Below are 26,708 nucleotides of genomic sequence, written 5' to 3'. Positions count from 1 at the left end.
ATTTTCTGTTACAGCTACGTTGGACTCCTACAAGCGCAAGATAACAAGATAAGGTTGTCTGCGGGACTACCGCTTGGTGGCAAGGGCAAATCTAAAATCTTGAATCTTCTTCTGCCCTCCCCTATTCCCCAAACTAACTTCTTTTTTAATAAAGAAGCTGATCACTGCTACTGCTGTGGTTGGATCAAAAGTACAACATAAAGAAAAGAAAATGTTAGGTGCGCTCACTGCTTCAAGTCTAACACTGGGTCTGGGTGGTGCGCCTGCTCCATTCACCGCCCAATCCGGCAATGGTGGCGCTGCCAAAACCTTAGCGTTGCCCACCTCCAGCAACAACAATCGCACTCAATTGTTGATTAAGAGCTCATTCACTTCCACTTCCAGGACCACACCATCCTTTAGGACAGCCGTTGCTGCAGTTGACTCCGACCAGCTCACTCCCGACCAGGACATATTCTCTCTCTCTCTCTCCTCTCTCTCTCTCTTGTTTCTTAACCGCCGTCTATCAAATATCAAATAGCTGCATTAATTGGGTCTTTGAAGCATCCTATATACTCTGCTGTGTCTCTGTTTGATTACTGTGTAGATATAATTAACTGCTTTTCATCAGGGAGAATAACTCACATTTGCCTTACTCATAGTATTCCCGAACCATTTTATAAGTCTTTTATGCACCCATGCATTCCCATTGCCTTCTTCCTTACAATGCAAAATAACTAGCTCAGCACATTTAATGTGGTCATCCTCAATAATCACAAAAATGGTTGGTAAAGCTCGGGCCTTTGGGGTATAGGATCAAGTAGGAACAAGGGTGCTATTTTATGTACATAATTCAACAGGAAAGACTTGCTGCTTGTATTACTATTGGAGCCAGCTGCCAACAGATTTTATCTTTTCATGTTTGATTGAACAAAGTCATTTTTTGTTATTGTTGATAAAATTCCTACCAAGGCCAAATCTGTTTCACAATATCAATAACGCTTGAGACACTCTTGTTTTAACAAGCGGCAATGAAAAGCAACACATCATTCACGATTCAAATATTCTCCCTTCAAATTGTCTCAAGGTATCACTTAATTCCCTGGATTTCCAAAAGCCCATAACCTTTCATAATTAAGTAAAACCAATATCAGGAAAAAAAATTGGAAATGTGACCTTATAGATAGATGCTTATTCTTCAAATGAGAAGCCAGTCTGATGATTGTGAAAGGATTCCTCTTATGAAATAGCTGAGGAGGATGCTTTTTCTTTCATTATGATGGTGTAGATCTTCTCAAAGATCATGCTCCATTCATAAATAGTTTCAAAGTGCTGTGAGATATTATGAGTGCCAAGAGGCCGTGCTGTAACTATTTTTTTTGGTTGTATGGCTTTACACATTCTCATTCTGAAATTCTTCTTATGTTTCAGCAACAAGCCAAAAAATACTATTTTGTTGTTGCAAATGCGAAGTTCATGTTGGATGAAGAGGAGCACTTCCAAGAGCTCTTGTTTGAGAGGCTGCGGAACTATGGAGAACGCAATAAAGAACAGGACTTCTGGCTTGTCATCGAGCCCAAGTTCTTGGAAAAGTTCCATGACATTACAAAGAGGTTGCGCAGGCCCGCTGTCGCTCTGGTTTCAACTAATGGTCCCTGGATTACGTAAGACTCAGACCCAAAAAATATATATGTTTTGGTTTTAGATTCTTTTACGTCATCTTGTTCATACTTCCTTTATGCCTGATGCATAAAATCCTAATATCAAAAGATGGAATTAATGCCAAGACTAGTATTTACACTAGTATCATTTGCTTGACAACCATGGTGAGGACTTCCAGGAAACAGTAAATGCCTACAGTGGAGCAAGTACCAGAGGTAACCTCAAAATTGATACAACTACACATGACTCAAGTGTACTTGAATCCTTAGTGCCTTTGTCTGGGTGGTACAGTCATACTCTGGTACGATAAATCATATTTCAAAACGAAAAGAAGGGGGGAAAGAACCATACTCCAGCTTGTCTAGTTCTTTGCTGTGTTGATAGCTTTAATTTTGACAATGCCTGCAAAAGTGCCTCTTAGTCTACAAATGACTGGAAAGAAACCAATTCTCTTCGCCTTAGGTCTAACATAAACACAATTACATACCAAAGAACATTTACGTGAGTTCATACCCTTCTGAACTTTTTATTAGTATGACTTAGCAATTGTTTTAAGTCACATGGTATAGCAGGAGAAGACTTTATTAACCTTTCCGTTTTATAGAAGTTACCATATATAAGTCATTTTGTTGCATGGTATAAAAGTTAAATTCATCTTTTTGCTTTGCATTGCTTGGCAGATTTATGAAGTTGAGGTTGGACAGAGTTTTATCAGATAGCTATGAAGCTGACAGTCTTGAAGAAGCTTTAGCCTCCAATCCTACCACTCTGGAGTTTGAGAAGCCAGAAAACTGGGTGGCACCCTATCCAAAGTATGAATTTGGATGGTGGGAGCCCTTCTTGCCAAATGCAGTTAAAGAATCTAAAGTATAGCATAATTGGCTCTCGATTTTTGTGTAGTTGGTTTTGTTTCCCTAACAGATTAAGGATTGTGATTGTGATTGCATATGAGTTGGTACTTTGTAGAGACAATTCAAAATTTATAATTGTGGAAGTAACTGCCAAGCTAATATCTTAACTCCAAGCATCTAGATCTTTTCAGAGGTTTTCATTCCAAACTTTTGACTGGAATCTCTTGGTTCTCCCTTTCTTGAGGGATCGAGTATTAGTTCAAGAGCTGTCTACAAAAGGAGTGCAACTTGCTGAAGCTCTTACAATGAGACCTTCTAAAATAGCTCGAGTCCTCATGTTTAAGGAGTATATGCCATGCGACTGAAGGTTTGTGCCTAATTCTGCTACTAGTCGCTTTGCAATAGATTACCAGAAAAGGCATAGTATATCTTTTTGCTTATTGTCATCTTCTCTGTTAAGAGTTTCACATGTTTGTCTAAAGTACCAAAGAATTTCAGCTTGGCAGGGTACAATCAGGTGTATAACGTATGAAATGTTTCTTTGGTCTGGGTGTAAAGAAATAGAATCCGTATGAAATGTTTCTTTGGTCTGGGTGTATAGAAGTAGAATCCGTAGTGCGATTTGAGCGGATGATTCTCTCATCTAAGCCGGAGTCCCTAAAAGCGCTGTAAGAAACCATGGCACATAATCCGTATGAAATGCTTGCCAATGGTACGTTGCCCAACAAAAGAGCCCAACCCAGTTAAAACTGGCAAATTATAGACCGGAAAAATATAACATGGATTGTAACTTTATCACCAACAGGCCATGTATGCTGAGAAATGTAGAGCAATTAAAATAGGATAAATTACTAAGAAATGAAAAGAAATGGCATAACTTGAACAAGTCCATATCGTGGGCATCGGCATCTGATCTCTTATCTAAGCTGTATTTACTATCCCCGTTGCCTTGACATGATTAGTGCTAAGCTGTGTTTACTATCCCTGTTGCCTTGACATGATCAGTGCTGCTCGTGATGGAAAAGAGATGCTGGGAGTTTCCGGAGAACCTTTTCATCTATAACTGCGCACTAACTTTTCCCTGCACGGGCATCTACGGTATCCTCATGTTTCTCATATAGCATGGCACCGTCAGCAGCATTACAAACAGTGCACCAACAGCGGAGAGCAGAATCAGAACGCATCATGTTAGTGGACTGTGTTCGCAGCTTAATTTCATCAGCTTCGAAATTAATTGAAAGGCAGAAGACGTAAACCTTGGTAAGCCTTTATTTATCAATTACCATAGAAATAACTAGATGGAACCCCACCCAAGTAAAAGAGAGTCAAAAAACTAAACCAGCTGCCAACAACCTAGAGAGCCCACAAGGCCACAATCACCTGCAAAGCTCACAACGAAAACCTGATGAAATATATTTCTTACTTATTGCTACAAGACAAGCAAAAGCAATAGGTTGATGCTGAGGTACAGAGAGAAATTTCTTCAAATCCTTCCCAGAAGCAACATCCCGAAAAGTTGTGGATGCCCGGTTAAATTCACTTCTCAGCAAAAGGGCAATCTTGAAAAACAGATCCTGTGGCAATGTAACTTTAGGGAATTCTGGCGGAGACCTATTTTAAAATGTGGGGAAGAAAAAGTATAGTTTGGCGATATATATATATATATATGTATATATATATTCCATCCAAAAATGCGAGAACAAAAAAAGTCACCATTACTCTCATAAATCCCATCACTGCGGAGCTGGTTGAATATTAATGCTTAACTAATGCGTTTGATGTTCCGTTCAGAGTTACACATCATCTCCCACATATTCTTAAACTTTATATAGAAGGCAAGTTAAGCGCTTATTGGGACACGCAAAAAGGCTCTGCTCATTGTATGTATACAAGGCTGTGTAATGAGGAATTTAAACCATTACTTGGGGGATTTAAACCAGGCATCACTGGAAAAAAGCTTGACATCTGTAGCATATAGAGAAAAATATGACATAAACAAGCTATATATATATATGGGATGCAAGAAATTGAAAGTCATTTTTGTTGGCACAATAAAGATACCAATGGCTGGTTTTAAACTCCAGGTGCCTACTCTAGTAGCATCAGTACTCCTAAAATCAATAAAGGAGGATAATATCGAGAACATTTTAGTTGGGCAACATAAACAGGAGGAGTAATGATTTTAAAGATGCAAAAACACACAGCGAATGCCTGGGCAACTAATAAAGGTAAGAAACTTACATATTGAAGAAGGAGGCTAAATCGGACCATAGGAACAATGTTGCGAAAGAGAGTCAGGGAATGACAAACAAAGGTAAGCAAGTGATAACCTATACCCTCAAAAGGAAGCCATATCACCGTTGCACCGGCAAATATGCCTGCTGAGATCTGCTTGTTTCGCCATAGTACAATGTTGGCGGCTGAAAAGGACTGTTGGCAGCTTTTATGACAAATGTGGATTCAACAAAACAAATGACCTATCTCCTATCAACAATGTTATAATGAACAGAAGCTGATATTTATATTCATTCTGCGTAGAGTCCAGAGCATTTTTAGAGTGTATAACTTGTTCCGTTATGGATGGACTGCAATTCAATCAACTAAGATTTGTAATTAATACCCTATTTTCCATTTCCCCCGCTCCCTTCAGCGAACACCAGAAAATTTGCTTTCTAATCTAACTTGGGGTTTGCGTTTGAGTTTTATTTCCTTTAGTGTTTGTCGTCTTCTTTTTCTTTTTTTTTTGTTTTTCTAATCAACGCCCCAGTTTTGCAGTTAAAGCGAAGGAGACTTTTCCACAAGAAAATAACTAAATTTCACTTTGAAGCAGTTCCGTGAGATATTAATAATAGTAATGATGCGACAAATGGAGCACCGAATGAAATGGATGCTGTAACCTAATCAGATTGGTTTGCATGGTGATCATAAGAATAAACCATTGATATAGAGCTGAAACATACTCCGTTTAATGTAAAAAAGAAAAACAGATTACTCTAATAGGCAGCTGGGAGGAGATAGTTTCGTTGTCCACCACCAAGGACCACATGAAGAGGCTTCTCACGACCAAACAAGCGCTTATTGGAGGTGACAAATAAGGAGGCGTATTTGTCAATATCAGAGTCAGAGGAGGATGACTGGTTCTCCTCTTCCTTGTTCAGAAAATCAGAATTTACTTCATCCGCCGAATCCTGCATGTTTACCTACAAATGTTACAAAGAATGTATCAAACTGTATAGCAATAAAATGGTTCAAACTTGAGATGGTACAGAGAGACAAGTGAGAATTTGTTTCTTGCCTCTCTTTTTTTATTATTAATCAAAGGCAAGGATTACCTCCTACTTCTTCTGGCGGTTCCCTACGTGCAACTGTGTCTTTTGTCTCTAGGAAACTGAAAATTTCAAAGGCAGTTATAGAGTTTACGATTTCTCAGGTTCTTGCGCCCTGTCATCGCAGCAAACTTTAAGGATGCTTGCAATTCTGAGGACATTTTTCTGCTAGGAATCATGACTCAAATCTCCAATAGATTTTGATTGGTTGGAGATATTGTTTTGTTACAATAAACACCAATTAATTATCATCCAATAAACACAAGTTTAATTAATCGTAAAATAAATCATACATTAAAAAAAATTTAAGTTGGTTTAACATTTCGATTTGTCTGTATCCATGAAGGATGAAAAATCAGATGCGCTAGACTATAAAGCACATATAAATCATCAACTTTCAAACTCAACTCATAACCAATCCATAACACTTTGACGCGAAATATATAATCCCAAACTCTAAACACATTCACACTCACCCTTCATCTAATTATGAGGTGTCCACGCATTTAATCTTGTAAATCTTAACTTTTTCTTCCATATTTTTCTGATAAATATCAGAGGGAAGTATATGGCTTCTATAGCAATGTCCCAACTCAAATCGGTGTCATCTATATTAAAATAGACTATTCTACATGACAAACCTTTCATTGGTTATGCTGAAAATTGTAATCATTGATAATTGTTCGGCACTACTTTTTTCAACAAAAGCCGGTTATAGATCAATCAGGCGATATGCTATCTTTTTGGCATACATATGATAAAACACAGGGACTATATATGCTGCTGGGCAAACAATAGTCCAAGCGATTGGAGATATATCAACTTCCAAGTAATAAAAAGCAACAAATAAATCTTATTCATAATTCATCTCCTTAGTCATATACACCAACTACAAGAGAAAAAAAAAATGGGAACAAGAAATATGGAAGATGTAGGCTTGCAGGGAGCACGCAGCTTCCCCTATAACAGTCCCCAAAGGCTATTCTGCTAGACAGAACTTTACCTGAAAAAATCAAAACCATCTGTTCTCTTATTTTGTTTCATAATGTTGCGTTGCCTTCATGTTGAACAAGTCTAAAAGAAAAGCTCACAACTTCTTCACCAACAGATCAACTCCATTTTCTGGCTCTATTACCAACCTAAGGGCAGGAGAATGGTTGTACTTGGGAGAAAGGGAGAATGAGAAGTTGGACAGAAGAAGAGACATTAGTACTTTCAGTTCAACCATGGCCAAGTTCTGTCCAAGGCAGACCCGAGGGCCAACCCCAAATGGCATGTACATTTGGGGAAGCTTACAAGCACCTGTTATCCCGTTTGCAAATCTCTCCGGGTTGAATTTGTAGGACTCAGGACCCCAAATTTCAGGGTCAGTGTGCAATGTCAACACCATGGTCCAAATGTTCACACCCTCCGGAACAAGAATGTCCCCAAATTTCATATCCTTGAAGGCTTCCCTTGACACCACAGCTACTGGTGGATATAGTCGCAATGATTCGTGAATTACCATAGTTAGCTGCATTAAAGAAAGGATCTCAAGGTTACTGTTATATTTTTTTTCCTAAATAACACCAGACCAAAGACATTGCAGTCTGTATATGAAGCACACTGTAACAATGTCAAAAGCCTTCACTGTCCTAGTTAACCATGTCAGTGTCACAAGCGAGTAGTTGTAATAATTCATACTGATACCTGTTTCATCTTGCGAAGCATGTCAGCATCTGGAATACGACCTCCTCCACAAACTTCTAGAACCTCTGTCCTCACACGATCCTGCCATTCTTGATTGGCAGCCAAAAGCATGAGGCACCAAGTGGCCGAAACGGCGGTAGTCTCATATCCAGCCAAGTATATGTTCTTGCAGTTATCAACTACGAACCGATCAGTCGCTTCTTGACTGAGCTCACTGTTTTTAGCACCTCAAGCACCATTTGCAGTAAGTCCTTCTCGTATGCAGCCTCCTTTCTCTCCTCACACCTGCAGTATCAAATCACGACCCTCTTTTTCTAGTGCCCAAGCTTCTCTGTTGCTTTTTGTGGGAAGATACCTGTAATGAGTAGTCAAATAATCAATAAAAATTTTAATACAAATTTAACAAGGGGTATTGCCAAAGATATCTGAGTTGCTTGCATGACTATTTCAGTGAAGACAGGAAATTGCACAAGAATGCTCACCTCATTCCAGGCACGCCAGTGGATAGACTTTTCTTGGACATGGCCTCCTGGAGAGCTCTTAGTTTCAAGAAGATTTCTTCTCCTCTAGAATAATTGCTTCCGAAGCAGGCTCTTGAGATGACATCTCCAGAGAAGCTTCTCATGTACTCGTCAATTTTGATGTCAGCGAGTCCACCCTCGGCCTCTATTCTGCTCTTCCAAGAGTTGAGCAGTGTAAATGTCGACTCAATAATTAGGTTCATCATTCCCTACAAGAGGTTTCAAGTCGATGAGTATCGTACAAATTACACAACACATACGTGTAGTATTCAACTATTCATATATTTAGCGATCATACCTTAACCTTGTCCATGTATAATTCAGGAGCAAGAATTTTCCTCTGATGAGCCCATGCAGTCCCATTTGAAGTTAAAATGCCCTGACCAAGCAAAGGACCACGCTCTTTGTGCTGATAGGAAGGCTTCCCCAAGGATAAGGACGTGCATGTGGTAATCTCTCTCACCGCATCAGGTTGATTCACAAACAAGATTTGAGTGTTACCAAGAGAAAACACAAATACTTGACCTGCCAATGAATGCAACAATATATGGGTCGACATTCAGTCATATGGTCGTATTTCAGTTCAAAATGATGCTACTAGCACAGGAAGATGAACACTAAGAAAAAGTGAGGAAGTCAAGCATAACTCCAGCATTATCGGTTATTATTACTATGTAGGTAAATTAGTGCAATGCTTGAGCATCTGCTGTAATTAATGGATCGTCGGGTATTCCTCTGACAAATAGATATACATGATAGAATTAATTGTAAACGCGCATGCAACGCATACCATACTGTTTCCTCCATTGCTCAAAGAATGGAAAGAGAAGTGCAGCGCAGTTGTGAGTAGCAGGGGGTTGCGTGCTCGGAGTCTTAACAACGTTGGATTGGGCCTTCTTAATCTCTCGAATGTTTCCAAGCAGCAGAGTTGGAGGCGGTCCTTTGATGCCTTGCCTGCCTAGTCTTGCTCGAAGCTTGGTTGGCTTCACTACCAACCCATTATACAGACGTATAAACAATCCAAAGAAAGCAAGAAGCACAAGAGCAAGAAAAATCTTGACATAAAACTCAAGCTCCATGGCCAAACTCTTATTATTCTGTGAGACTTTCTTCCCTCCAGGCCACCCACACCAAAAAATGCGAAATGATTTCTATCCTGGGTGTGGATGACTTTGGCGATTGTTTGGGTGCAAATTGACTTATATAGGGAACCAGGTAGGATGGTTTGGTCGTAAAGAATAAACAGAATATATTTTGCGGAATGTGAATTGAGACATAAAGACTTAATGTGAGGTCTGGTCAATGTTAGTTGCAGAGTGAGAATACTGAAACAGCATTAATTAGTCTTTTTTATTATTATATTATATAAAGAAAAGTCTTCAAACCAATAGGCAAGGCAGCTTGGTCTAAAGATAACTTTTCCCTTGGTTGGACATTCAGAAAATTTAGTTTGCTTTACTTGCAATTGCAATGGGGGGTTCCATTTTCACATTTTTTAAAAGTAATGTAAACTTGGGATTTATTCTCTTATGTCTGTACCGTGGCCCATAAGCATATTGACTCTTGGAGTTTGCAGTCCAAGTCTTCAACTAACTTGATCGTGTGAAGCACGCTCAAGTTCCTTCCCCGCTCTCTCTCGCGGGGTACTCGCATACTTTACATCCACACACATCAAGTTCTCACTGCTTTTTCTCTCTCTCTCTCTCTCTCTCTCAGAACAGAAAAGAAAAGAAATGCAAGTTGAAGAGCAGATTCAGGCCCATTGATTCGGAAATAAGGAGTAATTAGCTAAAGATAGCAGGGTAGGTGAAGTCCCAGAATTCCAGAGGCCAGTGATCCATGTTTGAACGAGCTAGCTTCTGCCGTTAAATTAATGAGTTTGTACCTTTCAAAAGGAAAAATTAATGAGTTGCATGTAACGACGGTCAAGACTGGCCAACCCTATCCCACAGAATTGGTTGGCCATTTTGGACCTTGTTATCATCATTATCATTACCGTTATCATTATCATGGTACAAATTAAATTTTTTCCTTTGTTTCTATGTGATGCAAAATCAACAGGATGATGTAATGAGCAATCATTTTCCCAAAATCCTATTGGTTATCGTCCGTATTCTTAACAGATGAATCCTTGCTCCGCTAGCAGTCGCTGTGCCAGAGGACCAAAGAAATAATTTTGTGTTTAGAATTTAGGAAATTAAGTGAGAAGACAAGTAACATTTTCATTTCTCAATGCCACTGAAACTATTTTCTCTCGCAAATAGTAACAATTAAATTTCTGTGATTAGCATTATGGTGGGCACGGAAATTTGGAGCATCATTTTCGCTATTTGTTGGCGGGCGTGTTTCCTCCATAGTCCATCACTCATTGTAGATAGATAAAATCATGCATATATAAGGATGAGTTGCAAAATTTTTATGGCGCATATATATATATATATATATATATAAATATATAAACACACACATATATAAACCAAGTAACTCTAGTTGAAAATATTTCATCAAATATAATATATAGTTGAAAAATGTTTCTTGCGTTTAGACCAGAAAAAGAGTGGAATTTATGGAATTATCTAGGATGCCCATCTAGAACGTAACAACTAAGGTTCAACACCGCAATTAAGAAATTACGCTTCTTGGTCAAAATATGACTCCTCGCTTTCATGGAATGAATGAATGTATTTGCCTAACTTTTGAAGAAAAATGAGATGAAACAAAACAGATATCAAAGTACTGTATGGTATCATATTTGTAGTCAACACTCAACAAAACAAATTACATATAAAACAAGATTCATGATCTATTTATCCAAAAGATAAAAATTTGGGCTGCACCCTATTTAAAATTCCCAAAGCTGTACAAATTTTCAAGGGCCAGCAACCCAAAAGGTAAATGCCTTGTTGGAGCCCAACTACCCGCCAGAAAAGTGCCCATCATTTGAACCGCCAAACCCAGATTGAGGCGGCCATTTTTCCAAAACCCAACAAACCCCATTTGCCTTGTCGACTTGAGGATTGAGATGCATTTCGATTTCCATCGTCTTTCATCTCTCTTCTCTGCTGATTTGCCTCGCAGTTGAAGAGCATACAGTTTTGGATTAATTCTAGGGTTTAAGATAGTTGGGGAAATTGGAGAATGGAAGCAGTGGCCGAAGGGCTGTGGGGACTGGCGGATTACCACGAGAACAAGGGAGAGATAGGGAAGGCGGTCAAGTGCTTGGAGGCAATCTGCCAGTCCCACGCCTCCTTCCTTCCCATTGTTGAGGTCAAGACTCGACTCCGCATAGCCACTCTTCTGCTGCGCCACTCTCACAACGTGAACCATGCCAAGTCCCACCTGGAACGCTCCCAGTTGCTCCTCAATGCCATACCTTCTTGCTTCGACTTGAAGTGCCGAACTTACACTCTGCTCAGCCAGTGCTACCATCTCGTTGGGGCCATCCCTCCTCAGAAGCAGATCTTGTACAAGGCTCTTCACCTTACTTCTGCGGTTGATCCCGAGTATGCTTGCAAATTCCTACTTTAACGTTCCTTTTTATTTTCTCTTTTGGGAAGATAATTTACTTTTGATTAGATAATTGGGTAATTACCTTTTTACTTGCTAATAGAGTAAATTAGTACTAATATTACACACCTTGCACTCGCAGTGTGTCGGTCAAGTTATGGTGCTGCAACTTCAATTCTCAGTTGGCAAATGCTCTGATTATTGAAGGAGACTACCAGAATTCAATCTCCACTTTAGAATCAGGTTATGTATCCGCTACTCAAATTTGCTATCCGGAGCTTCAGATGTTCTTTGTGGCTTCTATCCTGCATGTCCGCCTCCTTATGCAATGGGATGATCAAACTGCGGTTGAGGTTGAGCGAGCTCTTCACCGATGCGATCAGGTCTGGGAGACTATTCCTTTTGATAGGGTAAGTTAACGTCGACCCTGTCTTCTTTTTTTTCCTTTTTTCTTTTATGCCTCCTTGTTAATCATTTATGGTATGCGCATTTTGTACTATATAATACTAATTCCTTTTTCCTATCAAAGAGAGCCCACTGCCTGGGTTTACTCTTTTACAATGAGCTTCTCCACATCTTCTATGGACTTCGTGTCTCCGATTACAAGAATGCTGTCAAACACGTGGAAAAATTGGATGCTGCTATCAAGCAAGATTCCGACAACATGCACCAACTGCACCAACTCACCCTTGAGCTTAATGCCCTGAATCAAAGTCTCTCCCGGTCCGACTTACCCTCCAGGGAGAGGTCTGCTCTCTCTGCACGACAAGGCCGCCTTCAGGGACAGCTTACCCATATCTCTACTACTACCTCATCCAGTTCAGCTGGAAATGATACCCTTGAACCCACATATTTTGGAAATGCAAAACGGGCACTGCAAGATAAGCTTCTCCTTGCACCGCCTCCTATTAATGGGGAGTGGCTGCCAAAAAGTGCCATCTATGCCCTTGTTGATCTTATGGTCATCATATTTGGCCGTCCAAAAGGAAACTTCAAAGAGTGTGAAAAACGAATTCAGTCTGGAATGCATATCATTGAAGGTTTGTTTTTGAAACTAGGACCCCAGTCTGTGTCTTTGCTTTCATGAGTTGTCTTCTTTTACAATCTTTCTATGAGGACAAGAGAAAAGTGGAGCAGGAGGGGTTATAAGTTCTATAGAACCCCTTAAACCATATACTTTATGGATGTGTAGAAATCTGAGCATTACTGTTTCTTGCAGAGGAACTGGTCAGGCTTGGGATAAGTGATGGTGTGAGAGGTAAGTTTCCTTTTCTTAATTTGTAGACCTTCCATGTTTGACCTTAAGTGATTTTTCTTTAGTTACTTTTAACTTTCTTAATTTTTCTTGAGTAGAAGTGGATTTGCAACACTCAGCAATCTGGATGGCTGGTGTATATTTAATGCTATTGATGCAGTTCCTTGAGAATAAAGTGGCTGTGGAGCTTACACGGTCTGAATTTCTTGAAGCTCAGGAGGTAGGTTTTATAACTCCATTCTCTCTAAAAGCTCAGGTGCATTCGTTTGTCAGCTGCTAGGGGTGTGTTATGTTTCCATGCCTTTTTGAAACAGCATGTTTATCGAACAAATTAATAATTTAGCCTAAAGGCTATGCATGCGTGTGTGTGTTTTTCTTCTTATTATTATTATTATTTGTAGAACTTAGAGGATCATTAATTTTTCTTATCCAAAAACAAAACAAAAAAAAAATGAAGGATCCTTGACTTTCTAGTTTCAATTCCCTCATCACTAAGCTAAGTTAAACTTTTGAGTTACATTAGTTGCTATTTTAGGTTTGCTTAAAATAAGGTTTATACGTTGTAAAGAGTACATATCTAAAAGATTTTGATGTGTTTGCCTCTACTGACCACTGATAATGACTTCCCCTTGAAATTATTTTGGTATATGTGAGAATACTTCTTTTACACCCACCCTCTATATGTATATGTATATACAGAGACATGCAGAGAAACTTATTCTGACTTTTTTTTTTTTAACAAGATCATCTGTTTTATTTCGTTTTCCATTAGACACTTGAATGCTTCCACTGTACAATTATAAACTTTTGGTTTGGTGGCATGTTAGCTGATTTTCTATCCTGGAAGCACAAAAGCTGATTTTCTATCCTGGAATCATTTTGTGCTATGGTAAAATTTGCAGTTCAGTTGGCTGGTTTGTTTATTGACTCCTTAGAGTTCTCCATGCCGGTCATCTGTATCAGTAATCTTGAAATTGAATTACTAAGACAGTATCTCAACCTTACAGGCATTGGTGCATATGAAGACCTGGTTCACTCGCTTTCCAACAATTTTACAGGCTTGTGAGGGCATCATCGAGATGCTTAGGGGCCAATATGCCCATTCTGTTGGTTGTTATAGTGAAGCAGCTTTTCATTATGTAGAAGCTGCAAAGGTATGCTGTTTACTCTACACCAGTTTAAAAGTTCCATAATTTTAGTTATTGCTTTTGGAATTAGAGGTAGGTGGTAAAATGCTTATACCATTTAATGTGAGCAAGTTCATTCTGTTTAGTTGACACCATCTGATGTGCATTGCTTTATATCCTGTTTTCCAGATGAATGTTTGTAAAATTTAGAGTAAGTTTCCCATCTGTTTCATATGTTCAGATAACCGAGAGCAAATCAATGCAAATCATGTGCCAAGCTTATGCAGCTGTTTCATACTTTTGCATTGGTGATGCTGAATCATCTTCACAGGTCAAGTAGTTTGTCTGGTTACAAAATCCATTGTTGCAAAAAATTATAATTTGGTTTATGGTTGCGATAATTTTCTTTGTGGTGTCCATATTGTGTTACTGATAAGTATATTGCATTCAGGCACTTGATTTAATTGGACCAATTTACAGAATGAAGGATTCCTTTGTTGGAGTTCGAGAGGAAGCAAGTATCCTTTTTGCTTATGGCCTTCTATTGATGAAGCAGCAAGATCTACAGGAAGCACGGTGAGTACTTAAGTTCCTGAGTTGATTATTTTCATTTAAACTGGAAGGCAGTTAACTATTTGGTCGAGATAATTTGGTCCATCATGTCTCATGTGGCATTTGAGACAACCCAATTTCCCTTTTTGAAGCATTACCAATATCCCTGTTCAGTAATAGCAATTGCATCTGTGTCAGTGTGTTAAAAAGTGAAGTTTAATATATTAATCCTTTTGAAAAGACCCTGTGTTCTTTCTTCCTACACTACTTTCTCCTTCATTTCCTCCATTCATCCTTTGTCCAGATTCTAGAGCATTGATTTATTCCTGTAAATCCTATGGGAATGAACAGTTTTCTCTAGAACAAGGTATCTGATTTTTTACTATGCTTTAGAGTGATGGGCTATGTTTTAAGTTTTATGTTGGATTGAAGGTACTATTAATGGGGAAACCACGGTCATTAAAAGCAGTATAAAGTTTAATTAGCGTGCTCAAAAGGGCAGCATGTTTCCTGTTTTATTTGTATTTTGGGTACAAGAAACCTTGTGTGGATGAACAAGATTCATGATATACTTTTTACTAGTGATGATCATTACTTATTTTAAAGAAAATAAGAAAATAAAGAATACTATTTACCATAGAAAGGAAAAAAAAAAGGTGCTCCTTGTCCATCATAGAATATTCAAATTAATCTTAAGGTTTGTGTTTGTATGACTGCTATCTCTCTCTTGATCTGTGTGGTATAAAATAGCAACTTTGATGCAGTAATCGGCTGGCCAAAGGTTTGCAGATTGCTCACGTTCAAATGGGAAACCTTCAACTTGTTTCACAGTATTTGACTATTCTTGGGAATTTGGCACTTGCTCTGCATGACACTGGACAAGCCAGAGAGATCCTAAGATCCTCACTCACTTTGGCAAAGAAGCTTGGTGATATCCCAACACAGATATGGGTTCTGTCTGTTTTGACAGGTATATCTTGATCTGCAGGTTCTAGATATGGTTTGAGTGTATTCTCACCACAACTGTTCACTTGATTTAGAATTATGAATTAATCTTTCTCAATTAGGTTTATGCAACTATTCTTCTTGCAGGTCTCTTTCAACAATTAGGTGAGAGGGGAAATGAAATGGAGAATGATGACTACCGGAGAAAAAAGTTTGATGATTTGCAGAAGAGACTTGCTGATGCACGTTCATCCATCCATCATATTGAACTTGTAATTGCTACTATTTGACTCGTATATCTGGTTTTTCAGCGAAAAGCCGCATAATTGGCTAAAGGTTTTTAATCTGCTGCAACTTACCATTTATTTCCTGTGTATTTTCTAAGCAGATTGACAAAGTAAAACTTGAGGTTCAGCAATTTAATGAGCTGGATATGAAGCGGAGAATGGCAGGCCAGTCAATGAGAGTCAATCTTGACATTCCGGAATCTGTTGGTTTATCAGTACCAATGCCAGTTCCATCATCGTCAAGGCTAGCTGATTTAGACACTGGAAGACGTGGAAAGAGAAAACTCTAACTTTTTATCTTTTTTTTCTTATTTAGTTTATATAGGAAAATAGTGTTTGAGGCTAACACTTTAATGTATAGATTTCCGAGTAAAAGATTGTTCCATTAAGAGACAGTAGCAGTAAATCCCACTCATTATTATTGATGTTCAGTTATTTTTTCCTTATTTTCTATTTTGAGAAAAATAAAGTGAGCCTTTTGGATCTTATTGTGTTTTGTTTTTTTCTTATTTAAAAATGGAATTCAGTGTCTGGTGAACGAGGAATATAGTGCATGAGGAGCAACACTGTGGTTCTTCGATATGCTTGAGCGCATCTGCACTAGGTAATAAGTCTACGGGGTACAAGGTAGCTTCGTTTGAAAGGCTTCTCATTTGGAAATGTGATCACACAATCTGCATTAGGCACCCTCTATTGAAAGGCTTCTCATTTGATGTAATCAAATCATGTTGGGCAATGTTGTGCAACAGCATGTAGTGCATCAAGAAAACAAGGGAGGATGATGATTGACTGGAATTTCTCGCCTACATTATCTGGAATGATATTGACAGGTAGTTTAAAAGTAGAAGTTGGAGTTAATCTATCCGCGAATCAGTGGTGTTTTCTTCTTTGTAGTGCAGTTTAAAGGCCTTCAGGCACTTTGGTAGTACAGGAGTTATGAGTGTTCCACGTCCAAGTTGCTTCTCAACATCTGCTATAGTGTTTGGCATTTGGCTTGTTCATGCTTCCTCCTCAGCAGTGAGTCCTGCAATTTCTTTGAGTGGTTTCCACATGAATTTTCTCCTGCGTTGTTGACAAGAGGCAAATCATCACCCTTTCAATCTGATTAAAAAGAGATAAAAAGTGCTGCGCTGCCGCATGGGTGTGGGGTGAACTGTGTAGGATGTGCATATATATGCTAACTAAAAAGGAACAATGAACAGCCTCACCAGTTTCCACACTCAGCAATAACCCTAACTTTAGGCCGGAGGGTGGGAAGCAAAGCAAGAAACTGCAGCTCCGACTTGGAGAGAACCTATGCAAAGGACCAATGTTACTGTTTGATGAAGGAAAAGAAAATCAGGCATTTTTTTTCTTTTATCCTTTTGGGTATTAGTATTTATAATCACCTTGGCTTCAATTATCCAGACGACAAGTCCTTTAGCATCAGGAGGCAATGCCTCGAGCCGATAATCAACTTCCGGCGGGAAATACCACCTTGCTATAGGTTGCTTCCCAACATGAGCCTGTAATTTCACTATATTAGTACTATGTAAGTCGTAAAAAAAGTCAAAAGTTAACAGAAGCATTGTGGAGTAGTAAGTAGAGCAGCATGCATACAGGGCAAACAGGATGGATCTTGGTGAGGGTAGTCTCGGGATCACCAAGGCCACGAGCAGAAATGTCGAGGAAATAGTATCCTTGGTAGCGGAGGCGGTTAAGGTAGCGACCCTCATAGCCTCCCTCGTGCGGGCTGTAAATAGCAAGGGCTTTGTGCTCTTCCACATCGGATAGCCAACGGCCCAAATCAAATCTTAACAGATCTCCTCCAATGAAGTCGCCGATCCCTATCCCACTCCCACTGCATTTCACCATAAACCCACGTCTATTGCTCTTAGATGTCTTACTATGCCCCTGTGTAGCTCTAAATGGCATGGGCATTTCGCTTCTGCGCGGGCAGTTGACCCAGGCTGGCGCCCTATATTGCAAGTGTAAAGAGTGTGCAGCAGTGGCCATCCTTTTTTCTTAATCTTTTTGAGATGTTTCTAAAGGAAAAATAAGAGGAGGAAGCCCATGCAGAATTGCAGATGCAGCGTACATGGTGGATAAGAAAACAAGATAAGAACGCAAGCGAGGAGAGCGGACAAAAAGGGCAGTCAATTGCAGGGCCTACCCGTACGAGTAGAACCATTGTGATTTGTATTGTGGGGTAAGGCTTTAAAATAGAGTTCATTCATATGTCGTCGAATAAAAGAAAAGAGCAAAATTAGTGAGAGGTAGGCTATATATATATATATATATATATATATATAAATAGTATATATATATTTGAGGAATGAGATTTTGAATTTTTTTTTTAAAAAAATCACATATCAATCAAATAAATCAAATATTTAAATCCAAAAATATTTTTTTAAATTAAATTTAAACTCTTACCCTGATGAGTTATTAACTTATAAACAAACTCTCGTTGCATTTATAAATATACTAACTAAATAATATCTTTCCCACTATATTAATTGACTTTCTCATACTTATTTTTCCAGTACAATTTTTTTTTTCACTTCCGCCCCTCGCCGCAAACACAAGTAACCGCACGTGCTCAACTCCGAATCTTAATTACAGCGAGAGGTACTTCTCCGTCTGCCGTCGTCCAAGCCTCTGGTTTCTTAGTTACAGAGAAAAATAAATTCTTGTCGGTCTCGTCTCATCTTCTGCCCTTTTCACCATCAATATTCAATATCTGAATTTGAGTATTATTGATTGATCGCGTAATTGAATAAGAAAAGAGGAAAATGTTGAGTGCATCAAGGGGCTTGAGAGCTCGAGGGCTACTAATGTTGCGCCAAGATGCACTCAACCATAATCCCCTCCTTTTTTCCTGCCCTTTCTATTCTAATCATGCTCCAACTGGAGCAGTCAGCAGCAGCTTTATTTTTGGGAAAAACCATCCCTCTCTCTGCACCAACAACACCAGAAGAGCATATTCATGGAATCTCATCAACACTAATGCTACTATCAACGCCTTTCTTTCAGATTCTTCCTCCTCCACGCCCTCCAGCGGCGGTTTGTCAATTTCAAACCCCATTTAATCTTTTTCTTTCCCCATAATATTCATTTTTTTTAATTATTTGTTAACACTCTAACTCTGCTGCAAATTTGGGGAGGCAGGGCTCAATGCTAAACGGGCGCTTATATTTCTCATCCTCAGCCTCAAGTAATGATGATGACAAAGCCCAAAACAAACCATCAGCAGCAGTTGCATCTATTAGTGAGAAACGACAAATTGCAACATGAAAATTCTGCGCACTCTTGCTGGCTACTTGTGGATGAAGGATAACTTGGAGTTCCGTTTCAGGGTGATGACTGCCCTGGGATTCCTCGTTGGGGCTAAGCTTTTGAACGTTCAGGTCCCCTTCCTCTTCAAGCTTGCCGTTGACTGGTTGACCAGCCCCAACGCCACTGCTCTTGCAAACTCTACTCTTGTCGCCCTTTTTGCTACTCCGACTGCTGTCTTGATTGGTTATGGCATTGCCCGCTCCGGAGCCTCTGCTTTCAACGGTATCTGCTTTTCTCTTCTTAATTACATAATTTACTAATATATAACTACGCTCCACTCTTTTGTGGGCAGAACTGCGTACTGCTGTCTTCTCCAAAGTAGCATTACGAACAATTCGCTCTGTTTCCAGGAAGGTATATCAGATATCACAATTATTACACTTCTTAGCCTATAAAAGAATGCATCTTTTGCATGTTTCACTCGGTTTAACGTCGCTACTATCCTATTCTGTTTATATTTCTTTTGGCAGGTCTTTTCACATTTACACGGTCTTGATCTTCGTTACCACCTCAGGTCTTGCCTTGCAACTTATGCACATTGCAGTGACCTTTATTTTTACTCCTTTATATCTTTTTCCTCCCTAAACCGCTTGTATATCTGTATATATTGTGCTCAAATTCATTTTAACGGTCTCTTCTACAATGTTGTTTACCTCAAATAGTTAAATTGTGTGCACCTGTTTCTGATTCTTTTTGCTTACCGTATTCTCAGTCGAGAAACAGGTGCTCTAAATAGAATAATTGATCGTGGTAGCCGAGCAATCAATTTTATTCTTTCATCTATGGTGTTCAATGTTGTGCCAACCATTTTAGAGGTATGATTTTGGTTCAACTTCTTATGAGCTATCTCCTTTTAAAGATGTTAATTTCTACTTTCATGTGCTGCCATCCACTATGGATACCAGAGTCTTCCTGCCATCCGCGATGAACACCACTATTCAATCTCTTTGTCATTGAGTGTTAGGATTGAATGTTAATAAATTAGATCTTGCTCCTCAGTTTTTTACCAAATTCAACAGAGTTAATATCTATCCTTCCAGATATCTATGGTATCCGGTATACTCGCATACAAATTTGGAGCACCTTTTGCATGGATAACCTCGCTCTCAGTTGCTGCATATGTTAGTTTTACTTTGACTGTAACGCAGGTACCATCTTTCTTGCCAATACTTTGTCAGCATCCATAATATAGTTTTTAAGGAGTGAAACTTGTTATTTGTCTAAGCTTTTCTTCTTATGCACAGTGGAGAACTAAGTTTAGGAAGGCAATGAATAAAGCCGATAACGATGCAAGTACAAGGGCCATTGATTCGCTTATCAATTATGAGGTGAGGATGTATTCATTTATGAATGTTTCCATTTTATTGTTAGTTTATAATCATTTCCTCTTTTTGTTATTTATAATAATTCTTTTTCTCATCTTAATGCCTTATTTATTGTTTTTTCTTGGGTCTTATGTTTCAGACTGTTAAATATTTCAACAATGAAGCTTTTGAAGCTGAAAAGTATGATGAGTTCTTAAAGAGTAAGTATTTTGGGCAGACTGTAGAACTTTAAAGAGTAAAGTACCTTCCTCTCAAACTGGAAAGCTATAGTAGACTGACTCATCAATGACCTACTATACGTTAAAAGCCAATATTGACAACTAAATTCTGGAATGACATAATCCTGTTTAAATTAATGTTAGGCATGTTTTTGTAAATGCAAGCCTCCTCACAATCTATAGTGTTACAGAAAAGTCACAGATTGGCGTTTTGTAGGATATTGTTAAAATGAGTGGAAGTTATTACTTAACCACAAACAACTAATGCAGCGTTGTTCTGATGTTCTCTAAATTATGTAAAGCTTCTGCATGACTGGTAACCTTCGAAGACCTAAAGCTTGTGCACAGCTTAATTGTAGTACTCACAAACACTTTCAACTGCTTAGTAATTTTTCGTGTAGAGGCACACATGTGCATCAGTGCATCTTCTCCTTCATGCTTCTGAGTTCCCAACTTGAGACCTTCTAAGGCAAAGAAGTTCCAAGCTTTGCCTACTCTGCCTGCCATTTTCTTGCCTCTTACAGTTAGTACTTGGAAATTGAAAATCTAAGATGCTGGCTGCTTTCTGCATTGTCTAAGCTATTATGTGAAATGAGCTTTTGTAATGTGGCTGTTCTTCAGGCTGTGCAGGACTCTTTTGCTATTCATGTTACCAGAAGATCTTTTAGCAACTTTTCCAAATACAGTTGGACAAAAACAAAGCAATGTTGTCTAATTAGTATGCTTTTCATTCTTCAGACTTTGTCTGATATAGCTTCTTTTGCTCCCGCTTCTTTCTTGCTCTTTTTTCCAGGGTATGAAGATGCTGCCTTGAAAACGCAACGGAGTCTTGCTTTTCTGAATTTTGGCCAAAATGTGATATTTAGCACAGCTCTTTCTACAGCTATGGTGTTGTGCTCGTATGGAATTACAAATGGCCAAATGACAATTGGTGATCTGGTAAAACTTTTTCTTCACATGTTTGCTTGTACTTGTCACAAAAGTTTCCTTTTTTCTTTTGACTTTTTCAAAAGAAATTAAATTTAGTCAAGTTGTTGAATGATGTTACGTGCACAAATTTAAACTTGAAAATACAGGTTATGGTGAATGGGCTACTTTTCCAGCTCTCTCTCCCACTAAATTTCCTTGGAAGTGTTTATCGTGAGACCATACAGAGTCTTGTTGACATGAAATCCATGTTTCAATTACTTGAGGTATTTCTTGATAAATTTTTACAGATTAAGAGTGTCTCTTGAAACATTGGCTTGGACTGTTCTGTCACCTTCTTTTGGCCTTCTTAGTGCTATTACTAAGTTTTTAGGTTAGGAGAGCAACATTATAGTTCACCAAACCATTTATCAAAAATTTAAAAAAGAACAGAGAATAAGAAGAAAATGTTTGCTTCATTTTTATATTTTAGACGTCCTGCCTGGTAATCATGATCCATATGAAGAGCACAGATGAAGTCAGTCTAGTCATTTATAAATTGTTCTATATGATATAGGGGTGAGCTGCCAATAGTATGAATTACCTCTGCTGACTTTAGTTTTGTTGTCTATGTAATGTAATTTTTAACTCAATGATTACCACAGGAAAAGGCTGATATTAGTGACAAGAAAGATGCAAAGCCTCTGAAGCTGAATGGGGGAAGCATTCTGTTTGACAATGTGCACTTCAGGTGATTTTTAGTTATCTCTGTAATTAGTCATGTTCATGAAATAACATTTGACATTTAGTATTTTCGTCTCTAGTCATTTTAATTAGGTAAGTTGCATGTCTATATGATGTTTAAATTGGCCCCAGTTGGTCTTTTGTTCTGCTTCTTTTTCTTTTGTCATGGATCAAGGAGTTGCATTGTATTGTCAACATGTTCCAATCTTTTCAGCATTGTCTGATGTTGTACCTCTGGTTGTATTTAGATGTAGAGCTAGGATCTTGGAATTGGTTGGACTTTATCCTACATCAGGATTGAATGAGAGAAGGGCAAGGAAAGAATAAAAAGGGAAATTGAGGGATGTTGGATTCCCTAGTCTGGATATTACAAGCATATAAGGGGAAAGGAAAAGATTAGTCACTATGTTGTTTTACAATTTAATTCTTTATTGTTAAAAGTATTATTAACATTTATGGGATAGAGTTGACAATACACTCATAACTCATTTAAGGCTTTCCTTTCCCTACCATTCCCCCCACTTTGGAGGCATTGAAAAAGGCATTTGTAAGGGAAATGGAGGAATAAATTTCTCTTCTCTCTTCCCCTCCTTAAATGGCCCATCTAGTAAAGGGAACGAATATCCTTCCTTTCCTTTCACATCCCCTCCATTGGCCAATCTAAACATAGTATTACAAATTTCTTCTTATATTTTCAGTAATGACAATTTTTCAGTTCTAATCCTCTTTGTGAACATCTATAGGTTTATCTTTGACCTATTTTCTGTCAGCACTGTCCTTGAACTCAATTCCATGAATATATAAATAAATAAATAAATAAATATGTATATATATATGTGTGTTTGTCTAACTGTCCTAGTTGGGTTGAGTGTATATGTGATCCAGGGATGTATTCAGAATGTATTGGTAATGTTAATTAATACACTTATCTTAATTATTAACCTGCTATATTGTGTCCCCTTTGATGATGGATTGCTAATTTGCCTTTTTTTTTTTTAGTTACCTGGCAGAAAGAAAGATTCTTGATGGGATATCTTTTTATTTACCAGCTGGGAAAAGTGTGGCTATTGTTGGAACTAGTGGAAGTGGTAAGGCTTCAGTGGTTGTAAACTCACTGGTATTTGCATTTTATATGGAACAGTTGTTACCTTCTTTTCATATATTTGCCATCCTTCCAAGCCATGGCTGCCTAGTGTTATGATTGAGTCAAATGTTGAATGCTCAAACTCCTAATACTCAAAGCATTACATGCATCACTTCAGGCAACTATGTCCCATTTCATATGTAAGAAACAATGTATGATTACTCAATTAGATGGGGCCTTTCAGTATTTAATTGTTGGAATTGTCACTCTGAGATGGTGGCTCATAAAATCACAGACAAACGTCAGTTCTTTTTTTTTTTTTAGGTGGGGGGGGGGGGGGGGGGGGGTGGTGGGTGGTGGTGTTGGTGGTGCAGGGGAGGGTGTCATCATTCTCAAAATTCATGTCTAAAGTCATATGGCTAATTTTGGCTTTTGTTATTGAAACTCTTGTATCATATTATATTTCTTAGTCCCTTGAAGAACCATTGACCTAATTAACTTTGAATCTGCTTTCAGGCAAATCAACCATTCTTAGATTGCTGTTCAGGTTCTTTGACACTCATTCAGGAAGTGTAAGAACAAATACTTTGTTCAATTGTGCTATAAGTTCCCAATACATGTTTACGATTTTGGCAATCATTTTTAATTCATTAAATTAATGACCTTATCTTCAGTCTTCATGATGAGCTGAAAGGTAGCGTACAATTGACATATCATACATAAACTCCACTATGATGCTAGTTGAAAAAGCTCTTCCTTTGCAAGCTGGTAATAGCTTGCATGCATTTCATCGAAGAACAGAAATTATTGATTTGATCCAGGATATTTTAACATCTTTTTTCAAACTTTTCCACAGCACTGACTATTGGCTCTCTCTACAGATCAGGATTGATGGTCAAGACATACGGGATGTAACACTAGATAGTCTTCGAACGGCTATTGGTGTTGTGCCACAAGATACTGTCAGTTCAATAGACAATTTTGTGTTTGTTTTTCTTTACTTATTTTTGTATAGACCATTGAGACCAATGAGGAACATCAATTGCTTGATTGGCAGGTACTCTTCAATGATACAATATTTCACAATATACACTATGGTTGTCTTTCAGCTACAAAAGAAGAGGTTAATCTCTTAGTTCACGCCATTGATTTTATTTTTCGTTTTCAGCATTAACACTTGTTTTCATATAGGTTTATGATGCTGCTAAACAGGCTGCAATTCATGACACTATCATGAACTTCCCTGAAAAATATTCAACTGTGGTTGGGGAAAGAGGGCTTAAGGTGAGAGAGGCCTCTCTGTTCATGATTGGTTGATGCATTATGGTGCTATGATGCCTCCCGTCAGGCTTTTTGGGCCTAATGCTTCGATTTTATTTTATCTCCTTGAATACGCTACTCGATATTAATGATAATTTTCTGTCCAGAGAACTCTAATGGGAAACGAAATAATTGATCGTATAGATTACATTTTGATATTCTTTAGAATTCTAACTAATTGGGTGACTTTTCTTGCCAGTTAAGTGGTGGTGAGAAACAACGTGTAGCTCTTGCTCGTGCATTTCTGAAAGCTCCTGCCATTTTGTAAGCATTTCTTCTTGACATAACTTGTTATGTGCACATATCATAACTACTCTTTATATTTCATTGATAATTATTGGTTTACAGTGTTTGATTTCCATATATTGAGCTTGTTATATGCCAGTAGATTTGGCCAACAAAGAGAATTAAGGTTGCATTGGATAGAAAGATGTCACGCAATTCTCAATGAGTCGAAAAATATAGATTTTTTTTCAACCATTTCCCTAAGAATCTATTTGTCATGTGGGGGACCGATTTCCTTGGGTCAGGAACATATAGGCTAACCAAAAAAAGGGGAAAGCCTATTTCTTTCTTTCATCCAGTTGTCATATACAGTGTGTGATATTCTGTCCATTTCTACTCACAGATTGTGTGATGAAGCTACTAGTGCACTTGACAGTACGACTGAAGCAGAGATATTGAATGCATTGAAGTCACTAGCAAATAATAGAACTTCAATCTTCGTAGCTCACAGGCTTACGACAGCAATGCAGTGTGATGAGGTATGCATGCCTATGAAAATTGCATGGCCATGTATGCATGGCCCTGAAATTGAAATGTCCTTGGCAATACTTTCTCCTTCTCTCTGTCTCTCTCTCTCTATGCACAAGAAGATCAACTACTACGTAGGTAGCAAAAGGGACCAACATAGAACTGAAATTGCACAAGTAATTCATATTTTTACCATTTGCTTACATCCTTTGGTAGAAGACAGATGATAAATTCTAACAATGTGAAAGAGAGGATGTCTTCTCAAATTCCCTCAGGCTCTAGCCTCTTATACACACTATGTTTTTTGTCCTCTTACTTTGTCTATCTGTGCCCAATAGACAAGATTCTGTAGCAACTATGTCAATAAGTAGTTCAAAATTTATTTTTTTTTTGAAATAAAGTAGTTCAAAGTTATTAATTCGGCAGCATCTGAGCTGTCTTTGTCTATGTTATAATATCGTCCTGAGAATTCATACAGCTCTGTGGTGCTTCATAAATTGGTTTACACTGAAATTATGAACTTTGCCTTGTCTTGAACGGAACGCTTAAATTACTCAATCTCACTTGTTTCTTCTAATTCTCTGACTTTCAAAAAATCTTGCCTTCTCTAATTAATTTTTAAACTGTCTTTTCTAGGTTTATCTGGTGCGCAAATTTTTCCGTTCTTTTAATGTTCTTTCTTTTTTTTCATATATGTATTTCAGATAATAGTTCTGGAGAATGGCAGGGTGATTGAACAGGGACCACATGAAATTCTCTTGGGAAAGGCAGGAAGATATGCACAGCTGTGGGCACAGCAAAATAGTTCCATTGATGCCATTGACACAGCCATCAAAGTTGAAGCATGAATCTTAAACTGTAATCATATTTAAGCAAACTGGGTCAGGACTACACAAACAACCATACAAATTTTGTAGAAATTCAGATGTTGCACCATAACAATTCTTCCATGTGTATGCCCCGATTGACAAGATGGAGGGGAAATTATCATAAATGATTTCTTTTTCAATCTTGGGGCAAAGCTGTTGCATCTGATATTTTTTGTTTTTTTGTACAGTTATGATACCCAACTGAAGCTGCCAAAATAGGTACAAATACCGTGATATGTTTTTATTGCTGCTTGTTATTGGATATTATTGACTCAATGCGGCACCTTGTTGCATACATGCTGTCTAAGCTGCACGAGGCACTTGGTATTGATTGAATACGGCAGCCTTACTGGCTAGATTTAGGAAGGCATTCTGTGTACGGAAATATTGGATTATATTTTACTTCCTTTTGTAGTTAGTTCTTAGTCGAATCCTTATGGCTCTGCTTTCAATTTTGATATGCATGCTAA

General features: G+C 38.2%; 6 protein-coding genes across 6 annotated transcripts; 3 read left to right on the top strand and 3 right to left on the bottom strand.

Annotated features, from left to right (window-relative positions):
- Positions 1–2,659, top strand: EMB3143 (YCF54). Its single transcript, XM_021422607.2, has 3 exons — positions 1–448; positions 1,411–1,643; positions 2,322–2,659. The coding sequence occupies exons 1-3, from the start codon at positions 212–214 to the stop codon at positions 2,512–2,514; spliced, it is 663 nt and encodes a 220-aa protein (XP_021278282.1). The 5' UTR covers positions 1–211; the 3' UTR covers positions 2,515–2,659.
- Positions 2,660–6,641: 3,982 nt separating this feature from the next.
- On the bottom strand, positions 6,642–7,750 carry LOC149527484 (cytochrome P450 714C2-like). The gene is made up of 2 exons (XM_089782927.1): positions 7,508–7,750; positions 6,642–7,331 (listed from the first exon to the last, which is right to left on the bottom strand). The coding sequence occupies exons 1-2, from the start codon at positions 7,616–7,618 to the stop codon at positions 6,906–6,908; spliced, it is 537 nt and encodes a 178-aa protein (XP_089639053.1). The 5' UTR covers positions 7,619–7,750; the 3' UTR covers positions 6,642–6,905.
- Positions 7,623–9,189, bottom strand: LOC110412535 (cytochrome P450 714C2-like). The gene is made up of 4 exons (XM_021423085.2): positions 8,819–9,189; positions 8,327–8,553; positions 7,990–8,237; positions 7,623–7,862 (listed from the first exon to the last, which is right to left on the bottom strand). Exons 1-4 carry the CDS (start codon positions 9,105–9,107, stop codon positions 7,787–7,789), a joined length of 840 nt encoding a protein of 279 aa, XP_021278760.2. The 5' UTR covers positions 9,108–9,189; the 3' UTR covers positions 7,623–7,786.
- A 1,783-nt stretch (positions 9,190–10,972) lies between these two features.
- On the top strand, positions 10,973–16,189 carry LOC110411777 (Tetratricopeptide repeat (TPR)-like superfamily protein). The gene is made up of 11 exons (XM_021422069.2): positions 10,973–11,531; positions 11,678–11,945; positions 12,065–12,575; positions 12,755–12,793; positions 12,889–13,010; positions 13,798–13,944; positions 14,159–14,248; positions 14,369–14,493; positions 15,234–15,439; positions 15,562–15,686; positions 15,803–16,189. Exons 1-11 carry the CDS (start codon positions 11,167–11,169, stop codon positions 15,989–15,991), a joined length of 2,187 nt encoding a protein of 728 aa, XP_021277744.1. The 5' UTR covers positions 10,973–11,166; the 3' UTR covers positions 15,992–16,189.
- Positions 16,190–16,312: 123 nt separating this feature from the next.
- Positions 16,313–17,864, bottom strand: NDHN (NADH dehydrogenase-like complex N). Its single transcript, XM_021422070.2, has 4 exons — positions 17,301–17,864; positions 17,090–17,206; positions 16,910–16,995; positions 16,313–16,763 (listed from the first exon to the last, which is right to left on the bottom strand). The coding sequence occupies exons 1-4, from the start codon at positions 17,694–17,696 to the stop codon at positions 16,700–16,702; spliced, it is 663 nt and encodes a 220-aa protein (XP_021277745.1). The 5' UTR covers positions 17,697–17,864; the 3' UTR covers positions 16,313–16,699.
- Positions 17,865–18,847: 983 nt separating this feature from the next.
- ABCB25 (ABC transporter of the mitochondrion 3) lies at positions 18,848–26,669 on the top strand. The gene is made up of 18 exons (XM_021422071.2): positions 18,848–19,241; positions 19,312–19,373; positions 19,490–19,533; positions 19,732–19,834; positions 20,060–20,167; positions 20,264–20,347; positions 20,484–20,544; positions 21,356–21,501; positions 21,639–21,755; positions 22,134–22,219; positions 23,212–23,300; positions 23,813–23,868; positions 24,178–24,258; positions 24,354–24,419; positions 24,488–24,580; positions 24,816–24,880; positions 25,245–25,380; positions 26,074–26,669. The coding sequence occupies exons 1-18, from the start codon at positions 18,974–18,976 to the stop codon at positions 26,215–26,217; spliced, it is 1,809 nt and encodes a 602-aa protein (XP_021277746.2). The 5' UTR covers positions 18,848–18,973; the 3' UTR covers positions 26,218–26,669.
- Positions 26,670–26,708: the final 39 nt, after the last annotated feature.

This window comes from Theobroma umbraticum, unplaced genomic scaffold (assembly GCF_002168275.2).
Source record: "Theobroma umbraticum cultivar Fairchild unplaced genomic scaffold, ASM216827v3 scaffold_95.0, whole genome shotgun sequence".
In the NCBI taxonomy this organism is placed as follows: domain Eukaryota; kingdom Viridiplantae; phylum Streptophyta; class Magnoliopsida; order Malvales; family Malvaceae; genus Theobroma; species Theobroma umbraticum.
This window is presented reverse-complemented; position numbering and strand designations above follow the sequence as displayed.